The 20286-nt window shown below is 36.2% G+C and overlaps 1 protein-coding gene across 1 annotated transcript in view; it reads right to left on the bottom strand.

Annotated features, from left to right (window-relative positions):
• Positions 1–20286, bottom strand: part of C2H10orf67 (chromosome 2 C10orf67 homolog) — a 51278-nt gene that overhangs the window by 14053 nt on the left and 16939 nt on the right. Inside the window, exons 5-9 of the mRNA XM_021386569.1 lie at positions 19921–19995; positions 18184–18333; positions 11498–11642; positions 10306–10364; positions 6725–6790 (exon numbers count right to left, since the gene is read on the bottom strand). Coding sequence (XP_021242244.1) covers positions 6725–6790; positions 10306–10364; positions 11498–11642; positions 18184–18333; positions 19921–19995 — 495 coding nt within the window. The remainder of the gene's footprint in view (positions 1–6724; positions 6791–10305; positions 10365–11497; positions 11643–18183; positions 18334–19920; positions 19996–20286) is intronic.

Genomic DNA, 20286 nt, shown 5'->3' with positions numbered 1-20286 from the left:
TATCTAGATACATAAAAATTTCAAAGGTGAATGCAGGTGTCCCCTTACTCTGCCTACAAAACAAAATTGCACAACCAAATCTGCTGCAGTACAAACACTGAACAAAGTATCAGCTAACACTGTACGTGTACATAATAGTAATTGAATAGTAATTTTACTTTATTGAATACACTATCGTGTGCTCCTTCAAATCCACATTCAAAAATTTAAAAACCCTATACAGCAGAAACTTACCAGTATCATTCAGTGTTTTATTCATTACCAACAGAGTGTATCTTGAAAACTCCTGAGGCCATGTAGAACTCTTTGTATTTTCTGAGAGACATTGTCCTACACGGGCAGTATATCAGGTTAGGCCCAGACATCCACACAGTGGCCTTTGTGATGGCCACTGAAGAGTGGTCGGGGCTGGGAATTCATCCATGTACTTAAGAGAATAAAAGGAATAAATGTGTTTTGCTTTTTTAATAATTACTTTTTAAAAAGCGTGTGAAGGAGAGAAGGGTTCATGTACTCTCTTGCAGGATCAATACAGTATTGATCAACGCCCATACGAAACAGTACAGGTTTAATAATTTTTAATTCACCAAGTCAAAATCCTACTGTTTTTGATGTGTTTTAAAGCACAATAGCAATTATGAAGGGTTGTAGGCACTGGGAAGAACAACAGTATGAGTACTGGCAAAATCATAATAGAATTACAATTATTATGGATGGAATACTCTTAGAGATTCAGTTGACAGGAAGAAAAAAGAAAGATTGTGAAATGGTAGCACTAAGTTGGTCAAATAATAGTCTATGGCCAAGGGTAATAAAAGATAGAACAGGAGAATTAGGTATTAAAGGAATACAGGAAAATGTAAGCAATGCTTTAACCTCCTCAAAACAATTCTAACAGTAGAAAAATGGAGACAAGACATTGTAAAGGTGAAACTATAATCCAGAGCTCCTTCAGTTCCTCGGTAGTTTTTGATACAGTTCTAACAGGAAAATTCACAAACTACTAAAAGAAGCAAGAGGAAAAAAAAACATTTGCAACAACAAAACTGATACCTAATAAAATACTGAAGAAACTGACATTATTTTATTAAATTGTAGTGGGATAAACGATGAGATCTGAAGAATGATTCATGCATACATGTTAAGTGCTATTTCTTTATATAATCTGGAATTTTCCTTTAACTTTTCAGTTCCATACCTTTCCTTCCCTGCAGCTGGCTATGTTACCTTTAGCTTAAAGCTCTACTCTCCAAACAGACAAGTCCAACTCTGGGCAAGGTTTGCTGGCAAATCTAACAGCAATCTCTTAAGAGTCTAAACAGACAGAAATACTTGAAGCTGGGTATTTTGAATATGGAAATGTCATAACTATTGCCTAGAGTTCTTTATGCCCTCACCTCTCAACATCACAGCTATGCCAGCCAACTGTCTGGTGCATAACTAGTTTTCAACCCCTACATTTTTAGGGTAAGGACCTATGCAAGACCAGGGAAAATTCTGTAGCAAGAAAGTTCTCACAGTTTCTCTTTGTTTGGCTTCAGACAAAAATCTCCTGCTGGAGTGTTTTGAGCTATAAGTCTAACAGATAGATAATTACTAGTAGTATACCATATTTTTGTGTTTGTTTGTTTATTTCAAGGCAATCAAATACAACTTTCAAGCATTACACATATTCCAACCATCCAAGATGTTCAGTTTATCTTAGCATATGGTTTGTTCTCACCACATGCCGTAGATTTCCAAGTGTAACTCTCATTAATAGGATATGTCAAATAACTGTCGAAAAGAATTTCAACTTCAAATGTCAGGCTGATTAGAATAATTTAGATACTAACTTCTGAGTGCTGGCTTTTTTTTTTTTTTTTTAATATTATTTGAACTTTTAGGAAGATGAGGAGAATCAGCAATCCTCTACTGAAATAAATGCATTAGAAAACTTAAATTCAATCTAACTTTAGGGATAATAAATCATTAAAAAAATCATTTGTTCTTACAATGATTCTCTGTGTTTATTTTGATATTATAAATACATCCTACAAAAGTTAAAGAACATCCTCAAAATACATGCACTTTTCAGCCAATTATTTTTCCAAAATATTTACAATATAATTCAAAGCAAAAGAGAAATACAAACACTTCAACTTTTCTCACTCTTCTGGTGAATGACAGGATGTAGCAGTAGGTACAGATGATAAATAACATTCTTATTTGATTGTGATCACATTCATAAAACTCACAGTAGAGTGATGGCTTTGATAGTTCAAATAACTGACTAAGGTTATAGATTCACAAGGGCTAATCACCCTTACAAGGAGGAAAGTGTAAATTTTAAAGGAAAACATTCAAATGCTATTAAAATGTTTCAAGATTTTTCCTTATTATTCACACACATTCTTCTATCTAAAGAATTCAAATTTGGCAAGTAAGGAGAAGGACTTACAAGGAGAGGATGTCTTTGAGAAGTGAGGACAACTTAAATAAAACAGACCACACTTTTTATCTCTCTGTATATCAAAGAAGTGTTTTTGATCATTAAGCATGAAAAAAGGAGATCATAAATGGAGAATAAATCCCACAGTATTAACGGGAATACAAAGACGTAATTTTCTTACAAAATCACTCACTGCCACAGGAATCCCCTCCCATGCACTCTCAAATGAAAACAGTTTCTCATGAAGGACTGAATGAAGTGCTTTGCGGAATTCGTACATTCACTTGACCATGAGAGCGTTTGGGAGGTAGATGACTACAGGCTTTTGAAAATTATGCTAACTATTAAAACAATTTTTTTAATTGTAGTTTTGTAGCCATGAATTCTGTATTTGCAGGCTTTTCTATACTTCAGTGATGTTTCTTGTTTTGCGGTAATCTTTGCTTTTCTATTTTCACAATTCCTTCAGGATCATATCCTACTGTTAATCATGATGAAGAAGAGGAAATGTTTCTCTCTGGATAAACTTGATTCTCAGCTTAAGAAATTCAGAAATAGAAGTTTATTCAACACCTAAACTACCTTTTTAAAAACTTGCAGTGCCGGGCAGCACAGTAAGCTATTGGCCTTCTGCAGTACTATGGCATGAACTTAAGGCTGACTTTGTGCTACTTTTGGTCTTTTAATATGAAGATATTATGTCAAACAGCACCCCAGTTTTCTGTCTCTGCTTCATAGCACTGTATTTTTTGGTAAAATACTACTGCTTGTACACAAAGCTAGGATTAGTGGCCTGGTGTTACAGGTTCTGTATTTTCAGCTATTTATGAGGTAAAATGGTAACAAAGAGATATCTTCCATAAGATTCTTCTGTTATAAATTGAACAGATTTCAGATGGACAGACCTCGAGCTATGCTTACCAGCTAACCATAGCTGTCAAACATCATGCCCTGTGATCTGCCCCGTTTGCTCTGTCTAGATTAAAGAGCATGGAATAGTGAGGAACACTTAGATTCAAAGTGGTAGTGAGATAAGGGTAAAGTCTAGGAGTGATATTACTTGACTCCATCTAGAATCAATGGAAAAAGAGACTGAAAAAATGTAATGAGAGTAGAGTGCTACTACTGCAGCACAAGGAAAGTATTCTTTTACTTAACTAAAACACAAATGGAGGCTTATGGGGAAACAAATGGAAGAAGAAAAACTAGATTAAGACAATTAAAATAGAGACATGACACAAGCACAACACTTTGGAAAAAGTCTATCATTAACTCACTTTTATAATTTATTGACAATTTTTATTAAAATGAGAAAACAAGAAGTATTCTATAAATAGTATACTCAAAAGGCAGATGAGTTTTTGTTGATATAAAATTGTATAAATATGTATTTGAATTTTGATCTATGACAAGGGAAGATTATTTTTCAGTTCACAGACATGGGACACAATAATAACAAAAACACTTTTCCTTTGAAGTCTCTGCTGCATATGAACTGAAACTGTTAACAGCATCAGAAAGTAACAGCAACTCCTTGGCCGGCACTGAGCTGTAACAAAGCCAATCATTTCTGTTACTGCTCAATGCTGATCATGAGTTTGTATTACTCACATGACAGGAAAGCAAAAATATTGTTTATAAATTATGATCCCTCCCCAGATATTGAAAGAATTATCAAAGTAGACAAGAAGGGAAAAATATTTAAATGAACGTTTTCCCCCTAAGATATATTCCTTAGAATTCTACTATTGTTTCAAATTTGTGTACTTTACTGATTCTGTTCTGTAATGTAATCAAACATTATTACATTTTCCAAGATTTAAACTAATAGAAAATGTCGTTCTGTATCACTTTCTAATATTTGTAGTAATAAAGTCAAAATATGCAGAAGTGCATGGTAATACAGAAATTGATTAATTTATATAATAATCTCCATGACAATCCTTTAAAAATTTGCTAGTACTTAGAGATCTTTTGAGAGTGCCAATGCTTTATTCCACCATATGTGATAGGATTTATATTTTCAGGATTATTATATTTCAGCCTCACATACAATGCACTTTTGACATTCAGTGTTCATTTCTCTTCCTCTTGAGATTGATATGTTCTGAGATGGTTTTTATTCTCTTGCTTGCCCATCTTTGAATCCCACATTTGTATGCACTCAGAGTACCAACAAGAAGTCTCAATGAGCAAAGCATGCAAAGCATGCTCCTTCCTTGCTGTTTCCCACAGGATAAGATTGCATGTAACTGTGCACGTTACTACTCTAACCTGCCTGTCTTACTGCATTACTGCTGTATTTCTTTCATGTTGCATGATGATTTGTTTGATGACACACGATGAAAAGATAAGACCACAAAAAGCTGTGCTCTAAATTATAGTAGGTATTGCAGAGTAGTTGAGGTATCTTCAGTACATTCTGTAAGTCATTACGATGCACACATTCTGTATTTATTTAGGGGCATCACGGGACCTTAGAGCTATCCTCACAATTTGTGTCCTATATATTTGGTAACCGTGTGCTTGACTTCAAAGAGAATTGGGAGGAGTGGAAAGAATGAGGCCAAGTCTTGCTCAATAGCCTCTGCAAAGGTTGGGCTGCCATGTTCTCCTTTGTTTGGAACTCGGACCATTTCTAAGCTAGAAAGGTTTTTGCAGTTCTTTCAATATGATGAAGGTATTTCAATACGATTCTAGGTAGAAATTGGAACTAACTCTGGGGTGAAAATAGAATTGAATGTCTAAGAATCAATATTTATTCATTTTAAAAACTATTTTATTTTACACATGAATTATTAAAAGCTTCAATCTCAGTTTTTTTTTTTTAATATATATTAAGAATATATCAAACTGACTGCCTAAGTGTTAGCGTTAGAGGTTCCTCAGGGATTTCTAGAACTACCACGATTCAATTTGTAACTTAAAATGATTTCTCCAGGTCCCTCAGTTACTATTTCAGATCCAGAAGTCTGTCTGAGCTCTTCTCATGTTATAAATCAGTTCAGAAACATACTAGGAATCCAAATCAGTCCTCAGCTTTACCATCTAACAACAATGCCTTTAAATGTTTTTAATAAATATACAATTTAACAAATCCACAAATCAGACTGCAGTTCTTAGCATCAGCCAGGATTCTCTATTGCACATTTTTATCCCAAAAGATATTTCTTGAATGAGCAGCACATATGCCCTGACTTAGCAGGCTAAATTTAGAAAGGCAGATTTTAAACTATTTCATTCATCAGTTCCCAATTCCAACAGAATTGTGCTTACATCTTCAGGTTAAAGAAGTTTTCTTTAAATGTCCTGAGAATTAAAAAATATTTTCATTATGAAGATGCTTATTTGGATTTATTTAACAGGGAATTTATTTGGTGGTTATTCACCTTCATAAACTGATTTGAAAGACCTGTTCTATAACATTATATTTTGTTTTCCTCTGGCTTAAAAAAATGCAGTCCTACAATACTTACCCAGACTCACAGAAACCGAGAACTGAGGAAGGGCCGCAGGATTGGCCCCCTCGCTAAAAAGCCCAAGACACATGGTGCTGAGATTAACAAAACAAAGTACAGCAGCTATGACTTGGCACAAAGTTTGACAAGCTGCAGAAAAGCAAATGTTTAAATAACTGAAGTGGTACTGATTTTCTATTCACAACCTTTTCTCTTCTAAACAGTATCATATTCTTTTCCAGCACATTTAGGTCGCAAGTCAAGCTGTGTTTTATTTTTTATTATAATAAACCCAGTCAGTTTACTGTAACAAAGACATACTAGTGGTGATCAGTGTGAAAGCCAGTACGAAATCAGGCTAGGAAAAAAAAAAAGTCAAATGGCAAAATAAAGGACCAGCCGTCTGGAAAGTTCCTGGATCATGTAAAAAGAAAATAAAAGACTGTGTTCTTATGAGACTAATGCAGAATACAAAAATATTTAAAGACAAAACTCTGTATCATTGCCTATGACAGCTGTTAACAGCAGCATCAAACCTTTATAAATAATGTTGCATTTATTAAATGTTTTCCAAGCCCACCTAAAACAAAAGATGAGTGGTTTTTCTCCGAAATATTTGCAGTAGCATTGTTTATATCTATTCGTCTCAAAATACCACACACTCAAAATAAAACTCTAACATAATTTTACAATGTCTTTTTCACCTGTAAAGCAACTTCCTGACCTAAAAACCAAGCACCTTTAGTCTATGGGATATTGAAAATGTTTTGTATATTTTATTTGATTTGCAATAAGCGATAGTTTACAAAAATTAATGTGTATGCAAACATCTTACCAGATTTTTATCTAATGATCTTCGATTTTCAAATTCTGCCTTCACCTGTTCTTGAAATTCAACCAACTAAAATGTAAACACATGAAAACTAATGTTGGATTTTGTATTCCAAACAGGCGTAATTCTCTAAAAATTCTTTCTAGATGCAGTTCCCTGATCAAGAGACAACACACGGACAAACATTTTTGTATTAGTACTGGTAGCAGATAGGCATCTTGGATTACAGCTCACCACTTTTCTGCGGGATTTAACAGTGCCATGAGTCACATACATAAAAGCCTTCCAGTGTAAATAAAACAGGGCCTGATGTCACAGGAGGTAGGAAGATGACAAAAACAGGAGAAACAGACAGTTCGCTGACTTGAACTCTCAGAAATGTGGCTAACTGTTAATAAGTTGTGGAAACTTGTTACTGTCAAACAGCAGCGGCATTTGGGAACAGCGGCGGCGATCCCTCTGTTCTGCTACACACTTGTAGAAAGAATGGCACGATTCTGAATAATCTGCAGAGTTCTAAAAGATCCGTGTGAGATAAACTTTGTCAGCAAACTGTACATCTGGTCTCACTGAAGACAAAGGGGTGTGCCTACAGAAGTGTGCAAGAAGGATTTTTCAGGGGTTCTTCAGAAGTTTCAGAATCAAACTCATTTAAACATTACACTGCATGGCAAAGTCTCCTTGGGTTCTGCTGGGTTGGAGCTGTCACAGCTGCTGTCACTCGGGACTGGCAAGTTAAACATCTATATTTCCCAGTGCGATGAGGAACAGAGTTTGTTGCATACTGAATTTGCATTTAGAACATATTTTAAACCAGACAATGTTGAACACAACACTGTCATTCATTTTCTTTCATAAAAATGGAGAAACGCTCCCCTTCAGCACAATAACCCAGAAGCTGGAATGCTCAGCCACAAATCAGGGCAGCCCACATTGTACGCCTCTGGGAGTTTTATGGGGCTTGATTACAATATCCCAAGTCATGGAAAAGTGGCTTAACTACCACTCTGTGATGAGAATAAGCCACCAGTTCTGTTCAAGCTGTGCCATTGGACTCAAAGAATATGAAATTCATGAGACTAGATACAGAATGCTCATGCATGAGCTTCCCGACATAGCAGGACTGTGACTGCATGAGAAAAGGGAATGCTGCTTTGACTTGCTAGGTCATTTATGAATTTTACATTAGACTACAAGAAAAAACACCAGACAAACAAAACAACAAACTCACACAATGCTCTCACACATGCATAAAAGCCAAACACAGATTCTCAGTAATAATTCAGAGAACAAACTTATGGAAAAATTCCTTCCTCTGTGTGGAGTATCCTTGCCTGTACTCTAGAGATTATGGCTCTTCTATGCTTGCTCTCATCATACGCAGCTTTAAAGAGAATATTTTCCAATCAGAACACAGCGTAAATGAGCAGTTATATCACTGCTATATAGAGCTATCTATTCAAACATCCTTGAGTTCACCAATGAGCAGAACGCTAGGCAGGCACTCTAGTCCTTGGGAGAAACTCAGTGTTTGCCATCTCTCATGATGCTTTGAGAGGAACTGGAGAGCTGGGGCACAGCTGGGCACAACTGGGGTGCCTGGGCACAGGGAGACCTGTCAGACTCCGAGTCCTAACTACAAGACATAGAACAATATTTTCTAATTAGCCCAAGTAAAAGACAGTGCTCCTGGCATGTTTCACTGGCTCAACACAGAGTATGCTTTGAATTTCATTTTTAAGCATCGGCTTTTCCTTGTATAGTGTATATAAGACATCGGTATCTGTATCAGATTTGTGAACTCCATTTCTGGAGTGAAAAGTCCAACTGCTGAGCACTACAGCAGTGCGTGCCTTTTGGCCCAGCTCCTATTTTTAAAAATGAAGGATTTTTAATGTAAGCAGAATTTAACCATATTCCGGCTACCGAGAGAATAGCTTTCAGCAGGATATGCAGAAGAGGGGAAAAAATTGTCAGAAACTTCAGTAATGTAGTTAATGTTTTAGAACTGTAGTTTTTCTCTTGGGAATAGAAACATAGTTACCAGAATTGTAAGGAGAAGGACTGCTCCAAAGGCTTCTGACAGCACTCCAGTCTTACCAACTTGACAGAAAGTGCAGTGATCCTGACGGGCTGCCTGTATGGATAGTGGTACTGGAGGAAGTTTGGGATGAAAGCACTTTGAAATCAGGTGAAGGATAGGTGGAAAAGTTCCTTTGCTACTGCTCAGATCCCCTGACTGAGGGAGACTCTGCAGGAAGATACTGCATGTGAGACAAAAGTCTCCATTGTATTGAAATGAAGTGAAGGAAAGGAAAATAAAGAGTAAATTTCAGGAGAAAAAATCCTGTAAGTGAAAGGGTGAAAAAAAAAGTGCTATAAAAAATATGCTTCAGACTTTGCAAATGAACTAAGAAGAATTATTTAGTATAGGAGCTGATGGCTGGCACTTTCTTTACAGTATAATGAGATTTCAAACCTGAGGGGGATTCCTGAACACTGTCAGACTTTAGCAGCCAAAACGCTAACAAAAACATCCCTTCCTTGACAGTGCAGTGAAGTAGATGGACCAACTAATTTTCCATTTCCAATTTTAGATTTCATGTATAGTATCCCATTTCTAAACTTTAATGAACTTAACCTTTCAATAGTCCTGTAAAGATAAGTAGGTTTCCGTATTTTAGAGTGGGAAGCTTGATCATAGAAGACAGATTCATCTAAGGTCACAAGGAAAGCCAATGAAAGGGATGACATTAGAATTCCAGTGCCTTAGTTCGCCCTCACTTTTTTTTTAACATTAAATTTTGTGAGAATTTTGTAATCCTGTAATAAGCACAAAGAAATATCATCATTTCCCTTAAGATTTATCACAAATAAGTCAGTTTTCTACAAATCCTTTGGAAATTTTTCACAGAAGGAGTGTTCTCTACAGGAAGAAGTTTTGTGACTGTTCTACAATTTTCTATTAAAAATGAATAGGTCTCAGGAATGAAATATCTGCCCTCCAGAAAAAAATCATTTGAGAACAGTCACAAGACAGAACGCCCACTTGAAAGATGTCTAGAAGTTATACCAAGAAAACACTGAGACCTGTCCATGTTTTATCATTTGTTAATGAACAGATATTAGCATTGAAAAAGTTTCTTAGAAAGTTGAATTGTATGCCTTGCTCAGCTACCGTGTTGCTCTGATAACAATAATTATTGGTCTATCCATGGATAGAGGAATATTTTACAAATTACAGGTTTGCTCTTTTCCTGCCTTCAAAATCTTACTGAATGCGTTTCTTTCCATACTAAAGTAGTCAATCATTTTAGTGTAGTATACTGAGGTTCAGTGCTTTCACTGCTCTTCAACAAAACTGTGCATCATGATGGGCCAAGAAACAATCGTATTCATTAAAGGAACACCAGTTCATTATTACTCTGCAGTGAGTTATACTACCATAAAACATAAGGTAACGTCATTCAAGTTTAAGACTATTTTTCAGCTTCCTAGCATTATTTGATGTATATGCAGCTAACAGTCCAAGCCTGTCAATGTTCCTTCAGGACTGTATGTCACAAATGTAAAAATTACCATACCTTTCGAATAGTTTGCTCATCACTTTCAATTTTTAATTGCATTCTTTGAACTTGCCTATCTGAAAACAAGAGGAGAAAGAGAAAAACCATGAAATTACATGCCTCCATTAATGTAAGCCAGATGTTTGCTTCAGGTCAGTCTATAAACCCAGTGGAATGCACAGTGGAGCAGTCCTGGAAGAATGGTGACCTTCACCACCGCCCTTGACATTCACAGCCCTCTTCCTGCTGTTTGGCCGGCTGGTCAGATTGAGGTTGAGAAGTAAGTTCAAGAGCCAAGTGTGACTGAGAGCCCACAGCTTTTCATTAATACTAATTCTGGACATCCTAGCTGTTAGTCACAGCCAGTACAAAGTGTTTTAGCAGGTGGTTCTTTATTGCTCATACAAGACCTCCAAAAGATAAGAAGCACCATTGAATCAGATGATAAACAGGAATCAGGAATATTTTCTGTGGCAAATTCAGCTTGCTGCTATTAAAGACAATCCTGGTTCTAAACCACATGGACATAACAAACCTAAACAGCTAAATTCTACTGTACTGCCATAGCTTCCAGTTCTCCATCAAATATTTCACACAGGAAATATATAAGAAACAACAAGGCAAAGATTGCACATTGTGCTTTTTTTGGAAAAAGAAAAATTCCTTTTAAGAACCGTAATAAAGCAAAAGTATCAAAAGTAGTGATAGCGTATTTGAGAGAAACCAGTTCTGTTAGAAAACTTCCACAGAAACACAAAAGTACATAATTAGATGAAAAAATGCACATTTGGATATTTTGCAGAAGCTCCAAAACTACTCCAGAGAGATTTTAATATAATTAAGGTAAAGTAGCAGATCATCATTTAAGAGCAAAAATATTGACATATAATGCTTTTCAACTTCAGTAACTTTACAGCACTTATCCGCCACAAAATATAAACTCAACCGCATTGCTAGGCAACATTACGAGTCTCAAAAGCCACAGCAAATATTCCTTTGTCATAAAATAAAAATATGTAAATATATGCATTAAAATTAGAATAAATATGTATGATTTTCTGTACAAATACATACAAAATTAGCATTCAATACCAGAAAAAGACAACGGCCCAGAAATATTTGCTATCCTTCTGAAGTGCATTAGCAATTAATTTCTACTTTAGCAACATTTCAGCTGAACATGTTGAACCACACCAGCTTGAAGTTTTACCTAATGCATCTTTTTCTTTTTCAGAGTACCGCAGAGAATTTTCAAGACGAGCAATCTCACTGTGTAGTTTGAAAACCTCTTCTTTGAACTCTTCATTCTCTTTTTCAAGCTTTTTGTTTCCACGGTCATCGTCTTCAAAGGCAACCTAAAAGATTGCAGTGCCTTGAATTTGTAAGTAAGGAATCAGGGATTTCAATATGCTGCACTGCTATAATATTATACAACACAGTATCATATAATTTCTCAATTCTATTACAGAGTCATAATATGAATAGAAAAAAGTTGAGGCTCTAAATGGGTTCCTGCTAGAAGAAAGGCTGCAGTACATTATATACAAAGACTATAACACATGGGGACATTTTATTGACAGGAATAATGCATATCATACTGTTTGTGTGCCCTCATCATTCAGGTCAATTTATTATGGAGGCTGTGTCCAGGAAGGCAGCTGGGGCCTATCCACCCACACTTCCCCCCGTGTTTCTGAAGCGCTGTCCGTAACTAGGCAGGCAGGAGAGGCTGCGGACAGGCAACACCAGGGGGTTGCAAAGTGCATGGCTAAGGAGGGGGGCTTGTTGCCTTTGTGCCATTTCTCAGTGACAGTGCTGCCAGTGTCATGAGGAGCACATCACATGTCAAAGCGGTGAAGTTTTCAGGCTGGGAGCCGCATGGAGTCCATCAGGCCTTCTGATATCAACACAGTTGGTTTGCTACTTGGTGTCGGAGCCACCCAGAGGCAATTCATATTCTGAACATTAACATGGCTTTGCATGCCTGTCACACATAGACCGTGCAGGGGTTTAATGCTATTGAAGACTACGGTTTAAATCTCTATGCAAACAGTGATTACCTTGTAAGAAGGTTCCAGGATAACATACAACAAAAGACTTTAAAGTTATAGTTTTAGTAAAGCAAACTCATTTACATTTTTATTATGCGTGTCCTTTGTTTAAATCTTGCCACGTCCATTATGGAAAAGACTTCTTATGCAACTGAAGCTTATTGGGACAGCTACTCTTTTTTTCTTGTTGGTCTCAAAGCTATTGAAAACATTTGAATATATTGTCTTATGGCTGTCTAGATTTTACTGCCACATATTTCTTTTAAAATTATAGAAAAGCTTTCAGAGCTGGCACGGATCTTTATAGTAATACCGGAATATTAACTAACTCCTGGATCTCTTTAAAATATTAACACAAAAGAGAAGACTCAGACAGCAGCTACTTTGCTTACTAAGGAAGATGGAGGATGTTGTTTGCTTTGCTTGGTAAAAATATGAACTCTTTTTAAAAAAATTACTTGAAAATAAGAATGTGAAAGAACTTTGAAAATAAAACTCTGAGGTTTTCAAATGACACAGAAACTTGAACTGTAAGGTACTTAGGAGTAACATTTAGTCCGGAACTTTTTGTTTTTCCTCAGAAAAAACATTTTTGATCTCAAATTTACCAGAACAAATTATCACTGTATCATGTAAAGTTTTGGCCACAACGTTTCCACTGATTTTATAAGAAATCAGGTAAATAAACTGCTAAGTGTTCTGAAAAGTAATTCATACAAGCTCGTGCTTCCCCTTCCTTTACCAAAGAGTTTACATAAAGAGCAAGTATCATTAGCAAAAGCATTACTTTTAATAATGCAAAGCGTTTTTATAAACTCGAGTAAAATGTTTAACAGTATTTCATCTTACACAACCTTCGTGCAGTAAGAAACTTCAAACTATTCTTACGTGGTAATTACTAGATTGCATGTATATATGGAAAAGCCCAGGAAACAGCAGTGCTAGGAGAACAGCACATGCAATATTGGAGTATTAACTAACTCTGCCCTGGCAGTAGTCAACTCAACCCACTGCAAAACCAACCCCGGATCTCCAGCGAGCTTCTAAGGAACTGTTACAGCTCTTCACAGGCTGAGGTCCATTTGTTCCTTTCCTCAGGCGGTATTTGAGCAACAGCCAATGCTCGAAGAAGAACCTTGAGTTTATTGTAAAGTAAACCGAAATGATTGAATGAATCTTGTGAATAAGTTTTAAATGGTGCCACAACTACAAGTGTATCCGTAGTCCTTTACTGTCTTAATGAAAGGTTACAAACATCCCACAAGACGCTTTCTGCACTTGGACTCTGCACGTCACTGAGACAACCTTTAGCTCTAGCCCCACCGCCTGCCAGGGACCAGAACTGCACGTCATTAACTATTCAGGCTCCCGCCGCAATGAGGACACTCATTAGCAAAATGAACAAAGGGACAATTTTCTGTAGCTACAGTCATCTGTTACACTTTGAGTGGCAGGTTTTGTAGCAATGTTCTCTCTACCATCTGCCCACAGCGGTAGCGTTTGGCTTGCTTAAACTGGGGAACTTTCAAGATGTAAGAAAAAAGGGCTGGAGGCTGGAAGGCAATTATGACATAGCTTAGACAAGAAACTTCAGCATTTCTCACCTTATCTATTTTATTATTGCCATTCTAACAGTTTTACTGCTTTAAGATTAAAAAAAAAAATACAAGCATATTCTAAGCCTAAATAAATCCAACTACACTTTTGTTAAAGTTACATAATGCAGGTTGTTATGGCATGTCTAACAATACTAAACAAATATTCATAATTATGGACAATAACAAGCTTAAACTAGATTTATCCACCTATAATGACAATATTGTAGGCAAATGGCCCTTGAGGTAAAAGTTGGAGAATACAGCTCTTTATTATGCAGTTGTGAAACACACATTTCCCTTTGGTATCTTGAAGTATTTCACATGCACACAAGAGGGGTGTTTGAAAAAATAGGTCAGATTTTTTTTGCACTTTTACTGCAGAAATATACAATGAAAATTACCAATGCTATCTTATGATATCGAAAAAGACAACTTTTAAGCGTATTTAAGTTAAAATTATAAACTGAAGTTGTTGTTGCTGGTGGTTCATTACAAGTTTGCCTTGGTAACAAAATCGTTGTTGAAAATCTGTCATTTGAATTATCATGTCCTGTTTCCTTCCAAAGCTGTACTTTAGGCATTTAAAGTCTATCATTTACACCACAAGAGGGGGCAATTGTACAAGCTGTCGTGAAAAACATCAACACTCCACTAGTTTTGCGTAGCGGGGGAAATGATAATTCCAGTGTTTATTTACATTTATTGCTGGAAAATCATATATCCATAACACGTTACACAGTATATTTATAATTGTAATTGTTTCACTTTTATGTTTAAAGTTTCAAGGTTGAAAGGGAAAAGCTTTTGTATGGCCACTGGTTGCACACAAGCCTTTACTTTACAGACAGCCACCCTGCTAATACACTCCTACCTTCAGTTCAGCTAATGAGTATATTCTAAGAGAGCTTCCAGCCCTGAAGATTTCAGGGGATCGTGATTCTACCACTCCTCTGATAACATACTCCAATCAGCAATCATTTCCCTGTGTAGTTTCATCTTCTGAACACTCTATTTTACTATGTCATCTATGTTGGTCTTTTAAATGTAACAAAATGGAGGCACAAGAAAGGATGGGACTAATAAATTACTACTGGCCCAGATAACTCCTTTTATTATTTTAAGGCATATCAGAGCTGGAAAAAAAAGATCAGATAGCATAGCTTTGGGAGGAGAATAGGCATTTCATTGCAAATTCCTTGACAGGTGAAAACAGAGAATGTTCCCTTTTGCATAAAGGCAGAATTCTCAGAGAACAGGTACAGTTAATTCCTCATTTCCATGTATTTTTTGAGATCTTTCACTGGGGAACAAGAGCTTTGCGCAAATAATATTTTATCTCTTTCATAGATTACACAAAGGAAACTACACCTGGACAGCATCCTATCTCACCAGGGTGACAAACAGAACTGTAGATATTTACCCTACAAGCTCCACAGTCTGTGTTACTAACATAGATTGAACTTTTTATGAGAGAAAACGTCACCACTGCGCCTCCTGGTTTTCCTGGTAGGCAAAGGGCCTCATCCATGCCTACCTTCCTCTTCATGAGGTCTGAAACTAGAGACTTTTAGTTCTTTTCCACTCCTTAGTGGAAGGTCACATCACTACATTTTAAGGCACGACAAAGCTTACTGTAGCACACTGAATGCTATCTTTTAAGCAGTGCTACTAAATCAAGCACCTTGCAAAGATCTTGTGTTCACAGGCACCACTCAACTGAATGCGTATTCTACTGAAATAGCAAAATCAGCTCTGTTGGAAAATATCTATTTTGTGTAATCTGCAATGCTGATTAAGATAAGCCACACTAGGTTTTCCATTCTGTAAAACATCTAATACAAACTGGTCAGCTGTCTCTGACGGGCTCCTAAATCTAAGTTGTCTTGGTTTCATCTACAAGTGTGTATTCTCTGCAGACATTTAAAATCCTTTCTGGTGGTTGGTAAATCAGAAAGTAATTGTTACTTTGTGATACAAGCATGCCATTCTGCTTCCTCCTATACACAGCATATCCTTTTTTTAAATTGCCCCCAGGTTTTTCACATTATTAACCATTCTACATTTTCACCTACTTTAAGCTCATACAATTGCAGCCACTTCCTCTCCTCCCAATATGTTAAGATTTTTTTTGTCCATAATATTGACATTTATATTGTCATTTATAGTCCTTTCTTTGCTTCACTGTCTATTTTATAGCCTTCCAAAACTTCTAATAATGGAAGATGCCAAATAATGGCATTTTTTTCACTTTCCACTTTTGATATATGTTGCTTTAATTTCTATCATTTGCTAACGTCAACATTATTTTCATAAAGCAGTCTCCCTGAGGCTTACCCAAAATGAAGCAATACAGAAATAAGCTGTACAGCTGTTGACTGTTATAGATAACAGACTGTTACAAGAATGAATTACTGTCACTTTCTTCTGTTAACAAGAACTACTGACCCAGCTTAAATATTCTGTTCTAGAATGGACTGCATAGCTATGAATTCCAAATGGAGAGAGATACCTAGTTTCCTCAGAAGGTCCATCTGCGACCCCATCTTTTCCCTTTACAGGTGATACTGTCTAACTTAGGTGGCTGCCAGCAGAGGAAGATGGCATTTTCAGATTTCATTACTACTATACATCTTAATGATGTACATGGAGCTGAGATCAAATAGCAATCTACTGTCAGGCTAAGCTTAAACCTCTTTAGAACTTGAGACTGCTTTTTATCAGTCTAAAGTACATGTGAAGTTTTAAAATGGCATTACAGATTTCTCATATTTCAGTGAACTGCTGACATGTGTTGTTAACTTGGGAAGAAGGACATGTTTATGTTACAGAAAGGAAATGATGTACAGAAATACGTGACTGAATTAAGTGTCCCATTTGAAGGCTACAGGATGAATACTTAAGACAGTTCTCAGCCATTATAACCAGCTATTTATGTCTGCATTTGTGTGGGAAAAGTTATTCAAAGGGACTTTTCATGTCTATTAATGGTTATATACAAGTGGTTATTAAACTCTGAGAACTACTGCAGAAGTTAAGAAAAATTAAACATGAAGGATTTTAATCTTCATTTGGATACTTGAAATGCCAACTTAAATGATTAACAACACAATTTTGAAGAAGAAAAAGATTTATTTCAGAAGTTATATGGAGACAAAAGGAACACAGAGAAACAAGAGAAGTAATGCAAATACAGAGATGGACTTTTCTGTAACTGAAATGGAATAAAAATAGTGCAGAGAGCACGATTTCATTCAAATATTACATTTTTAAACAAGTTTTTTTCTTAAGGGTTTTAAAAATATTTTATAGAATATTTAATTTTATTAAAAACAGATCAAAAGAAACACTATAACTATAATCTCTTAGTCAAACTATCACTGATTGCGCTATCACATTGAACTGAGTGACATTAATAGAGTACCATAGAGTCCTTCAGTCAGAATACTTATCTTTAGCAAGAGATGTCCCAAGAAGTGTTCTAATATTTTCCTATCTTAATGTTTACTGTGAAAATAATGAAACCAGAAATCACAGAATTGTAGAGGTTCGAAAGGACCTCTGGAGATCAGAGTCCAACACAGTAAAGAAGTTTTTTCCCATGTTCATATGGACATGAGAAATTTCCCGTGTTCCAGTTTGTGCGCATTGCCCCTCGTTCTGTCACTGGGCACTGCTGAAAATCCCTGGCCCCATCCACTTGACTCCTGCCCTTTATTATAAGCATTGATAAGATCCCGCTTCAGTCTTTTCTTCTCCGGGCTGAATAGCCACAGCTCTCTCAGCTCCAGGTCCCTCATCATCTTTGTGGCCCTCTGCTGGACTGTCTAGCAGTTCCCTGTCCTTCTTGAACTGAGGAGCCCAGAACTGGACACAGCACTCCAGACATGACCTCACCAGGGCAGAGCAGAGGGGAAGGATCACCTCCCTCAACCTGCTGGCCACACTCTTTTTAATGCACCCCAGGATACCATTAGCCTTCTTGGCCACAAGGGCACACTGCTGCTCATGGCCAAACTGTTGCCCACCAGGACTTCCAGGTCCTTCTGTACAGAGCTCCTCTCCAGTAGGTCAGCCCCCAACCTGTACTGATACATGCTGGTATTCCTCCTCAGGTGTAGTACTCTACACTTGCCCTTGTAGAACCTCATAAGGTTCCTCTCCGCTCAACTCTCCAGCCACATTTTTTGGAAAGTGTTTAAAGGTTTCTAGGTTTGGTAATAAGTTTATAATCTTTTTGAAAAACATACCATTTTAGTCCTTTCATTTTCTTGATATTCACGCATTTTTCTTTTCAGATCTTCAATTATGGACTCTTTCTCATGCAGTTTGTTACGTAAAAACCTCAAAAGTTTTCCTGGTGAACATTCTCCATCTTCTATATCTATGTTGTAATACTTCTATTAGAAGAAGAGATTATTTAATGAGCCTCTTGCATAAAACGCGTAGCCCATTTTTTTCTAATGCTACAATTTCTTTTTTTTTTTTTTTTGTAATTTGAATACATCATAGGACACATTCCAGAGTTTCTGGTATTGCAAATAAAATGCTACTGTATCTGATATTTAAAATATTTAATCAAGAAATGTGTTATATCTAATACATAATCTATAATAATAAAGAATTCTAACATATGGCAAGGAAAAAAAAAGCATATTCTATACATTTAAAAACTTTTAAAGAACATATTTGAAACTCATACAAGAAACAAAATAAGAAGAAAGTACAGCATAAGTACAGTGTAGCAAGATAAACTACTGAAATGTTAACTTCTGGATTACTGGCATTTATTTTTGCATCTTCTTGATAAAGTGTTTAAACTGAATTAAAGGATTAAAAGAAAAAAGCATCTCCAATGGTTGATTTGCTTCCTATGTAGTAAAAAAATAAGCCTTTCAGAGAAAAACAGAATGTGCAGCAAAGGGAACCTAACCCTGCAGTTCCCTACTGAGAACACTGTTACTACAAACTCCATGGAATACATACGCATTTTATTTTTACCACAGAATGATTACATGAACAGGAGTTGGGAAAGAGAACTTTTCAAACACAGAATGAAACTTGCATTTTTTAGGCGGCTTGCGTAGCAGTGACTTGATCATAAGTAGACATCTACACTTCAGCTAGTAACCTTGTTTTTATAACAGAAGAAAGACAAAATTTAAGTTCCATACTTCCTAAACTGGATCATTCTTAGTGTTTGCATTACACTCTGAAATCTGATAATATGAATGTTTAAGGCACAGCTCCTAGAGCATAGTAGAAAGTCACTAGGAGTGTACATGATTGCTCACCCTTCTCTCGTAGCCTGACCTATTGAGACATATTAATTTCTCATTGAACCAAACAGTATTTTATGGGATTACTATGTTTCTGCTTCTGAAGAGTCAGTCATAGACTCTGTCTAGATTTATAGTAACATTAACAAGTACAAAAGCAGGATTTCTCTTTTTTTTTTTTTTTTTAAATATGGAACAGACTAAAGACTACTTCAATCACCTCTTTACACATTACCTCTTTGCTGTAAATTCAAGTATGTTTACCTTCCCAGTGGCTCGTAGTTAGAGAAGATCCCTTCACTTGCTTCGACTTCTACTATCCTCAATGACATGTAAAAGTAAGTGCTGACTGCATATTTGGGTCTAATCTTGAGCTACATCAGTATTTTGTGGTCACTCATTTTACAGCGGTCAAAAAATACAAAACTGGACAATTTTTGCTTTCTTCCACTGATATTGTGTAACATCCTTATATCTAAAACTACATTTAAGTATGCAAAACTGCACAGTTCAATGCTAGAGGAGGAAAAAAACAGTACTTGTAAAAAATACATTTTTGTGTTATTTTCTTTCTACTTAACGTGGTTCATATGCTTAGTCTTTGTGAAAAAATCAAATACATACTTCCCCAGATTTTAAGAGAATCAGTTTACGACATATCACTACTTCAGTCAGCAGCCTACTAGCTTGTCAATGGTTAAAACCCACCTGAATATTTGCTCTGAGAACAGCCAGTGCATCACATAACTGCTGTTGGTAGCTTTGTCGAATTTGGACTTCTTTCTGCAAGTACAATATGTACAAAATGTACAATAAAAGGAGGCAGTCAGTCACCAAAATAATCAAACAAGCAAACAAACAATCAAAAACAAATAGACAAATAAACCTTGCACCACGCCTTCCTTTTAAGTTAAGAAAATTAAATACTATTGGAGCTCTTGTAGAATCATAGAATCATAGAATTAGCTAGGTTGGAAAAGACCTACAAGATCACCCAGTCCAACCATCCACCTACCACCAACATAACCCCACTAAACCAGGTCTCTCAACGCTATATCTAAACGTTTCTTGAAC

This window comes from Numida meleagris, chromosome 2, assembly GCF_002078875.1.
Source record: "Numida meleagris isolate 19003 breed g44 Domestic line chromosome 2, NumMel1.0, whole genome shotgun sequence".
Taxonomy (NCBI): domain Eukaryota; kingdom Metazoa; phylum Chordata; class Aves; order Galliformes; family Numididae; genus Numida; species Numida meleagris.
The sequence above is the reverse complement of the archived record's forward strand: the minus strand, read 5'-3'. Positions and strand labels throughout refer to the sequence as shown.